This window comes from Episyrphus balteatus, chromosome 1, assembly GCF_945859705.1.
Source record: "Episyrphus balteatus chromosome 1, idEpiBalt1.1, whole genome shotgun sequence".
NCBI lineage: Eukaryota > Metazoa > Arthropoda > Insecta > Diptera > Syrphidae > Episyrphus > Episyrphus balteatus.
In genome coordinates, this window is record NC_079134.1 from 175689694 (window position 1) to 175691915 (window position 2222).

The window sequence follows — 2222 nt, forward strand, 5'->3', positions numbered from 1 at the left end:
GTTCTCTGCACGGTGCACTTTTGGTAACAAGATTTTTATTTCTTATTATCAAATAAGTTTTGTTAAAATTTTATTAAAATATCAAAATTTGATTAAGTGCTCCTTGGAAATTTCTCAAAAGTATAAAATAATTTAACACCAATGCCATTTTGTTCGTTCTTGTTGATTCTCATGAATTTGTGTTACCCAATTTCATAGGATATTTACCATATTATCGATAATGTAGAGTGTTTTTTTTTAGAAAAGTCAGAGTGTCCGAAAATCTAAATTAACCAAAAGCAGTATTGCATTTTTTCTAATATTTAAATCAGACTATGGGACCAAAAAGAATTTGTATAACTTTTATAGTGAAATAACTTATGTAAACTTTATAGAGTGTATAATTAAAATAAATATCAAAACTGTTAATCATTTTGTTTAACTTTAATAATTCCAAGTTGGTTACGACACAAAATTCATACAATTGTTTGAGTTTTTTGTTGTTTTTATCGAATGACTTTTTTCGAATTAAATTCGTTGGTAGTTTGTTGTTGTTTTTTTTTAACAAAGTTTTGCCTCTCATTTTATATTCCGATCAAAAAACAAGTCGTAGGCACTTAAAAAAGTATGTACCTACTTTTAGTTTTAACCGAGTTGTATTTAAAAAAAAATTGTTGTAAGTTTAAAATCATATTCCACTAATATATTTATTAAGCCCAGTTTACACAATTTAAAAGAAAAATAACCAGGGCCTATAGGGGGAAAAAGATATGCTAAGAAGAAATAGAGTTCGTATTAAATAACGCGGATTTTTTGCCAAGAAGACTATCATCAACGAGCTGATAAATCTTCTTAATTTCTTGGATCTACACAAATCATCTTCGGTGAAAAATATATTCCAAAAGAAAAGAATCTCTTTATTAAATAACGCGGATTTTTTGCCAAGAAGACTATCATCAACGAGCTGATAAATCTTCTTAATTTCTTGGATCTACACAAATCATCTTCGGTGAAAAATATATTCCAAAAGAAAAGAATCTCTTTAAGTTAATCTTTTAATTTCAATAAGAATGCACATTAAATTAATAAGAAACCACTTAAAAATGAGTGCAATCCGTTTATTTTTATAAGATATTTTATTATTTTAAAAAGATATATTTTAAAAGATCATTTTAAGTGCCTTATTTTTCTCTGTATTTATTTCGATTAATGTATTTCGACATTCTCTCGCGAAAAAGCAAAATATTTATTGATAATGAAAGTTTAAGACATTTTAATAAAAATAAAACAATAAATAAGCCAATTTAATAATTCAAATTTAAATCTTGTCAGATACCCTGGCATACATTGCAATGCCACCGACAACTTTACCATTTTTTTCAAATATTTGATCAAGCTTCCATAAACCTCTTGGAGCATGATCTGGTAAATTACTTTCATCGAATTCCATATCTTTGATATAATATGTTCCCTATGAATGAAAAATTTAAAAAAAAATCAACATCAATTCATATAATTTTGTATTTTTAGAAAAATCTAACCTTAGGAAGTGGACAAATTCCCTCTTCGGGAATGATAGGAAAATCTGTATGACCCATTACCCAGGGCTGGCCATATTTTCTGTAATATGTTTGAAAGAATTTGCAAACGCTTGACTTTTGCACTGTGTAAGGATGTGAACGAAATTGACTTGATCCAGTTGCACTGTAAGTTGTTCTTACCATATGCTAAAAATGTAGATATAGCAATGAGATTTTGAAACTTAAAAAAAAAAATCAATTCATACTTGAATATCTTCCCCTAAATCTTCAGTGTAAGTCATAGTACCATTTGCCTTATATTTTTCACCACGATTACGTCTCATAAAACGGATTTTGTAATCAACTAAAGTTTCCTCTTCTCCTTTAATAGCATCCACACGTTCAAAATCAAAATTGTAATTCCGTTCGGACTTGAAAAATATAATTTTGTTTTTATTACAAAATGCACTCAAAAAAAATTGAATTTTATTTTACCAAGGAAACTCCTAAATTCACCAAAAAAATAACTATTATTAAATTGAATTTATGCATGATTCTTGACTGCAAATAGTTTTTATGAAATTAGTGTTTGCTTTTATACTAAATTTATTTTTGTTACTTTGTTATTTGGTTAAAAGATGCGATCAATTTAATTTTTAATTGATCTTGTTTATCACTAATATGGAGGCTATTACAACATTTAAAAAAGCTAATTTATCTGGT

At 26.9% G+C, this 2222-nt stretch overlaps 1 protein-coding gene across 1 annotated transcript; it reads right to left on the reverse strand.

Annotated features, from left to right (window-relative positions):
- Positions 1 to 1297: 1297 nt before the first annotated feature.
- On the reverse strand, positions 1298 to 1980 carry LOC129912645 (uncharacterized). Its single transcript, XM_055990988.1, has 3 exons — positions 1766 to 1980; positions 1521 to 1706; positions 1298 to 1450 (listed from the first exon to the last, which is right to left on the reverse strand). The coding sequence occupies exons 1-3, from the start codon at positions 1841 to 1843 to the stop codon at positions 1298 to 1300; spliced, it is 417 nt and encodes a 138-aa protein (XP_055846963.1). The 5' UTR covers positions 1844 to 1980.
- Between the last annotated feature and the right edge of the window lie 242 nt (positions 1981 to 2222).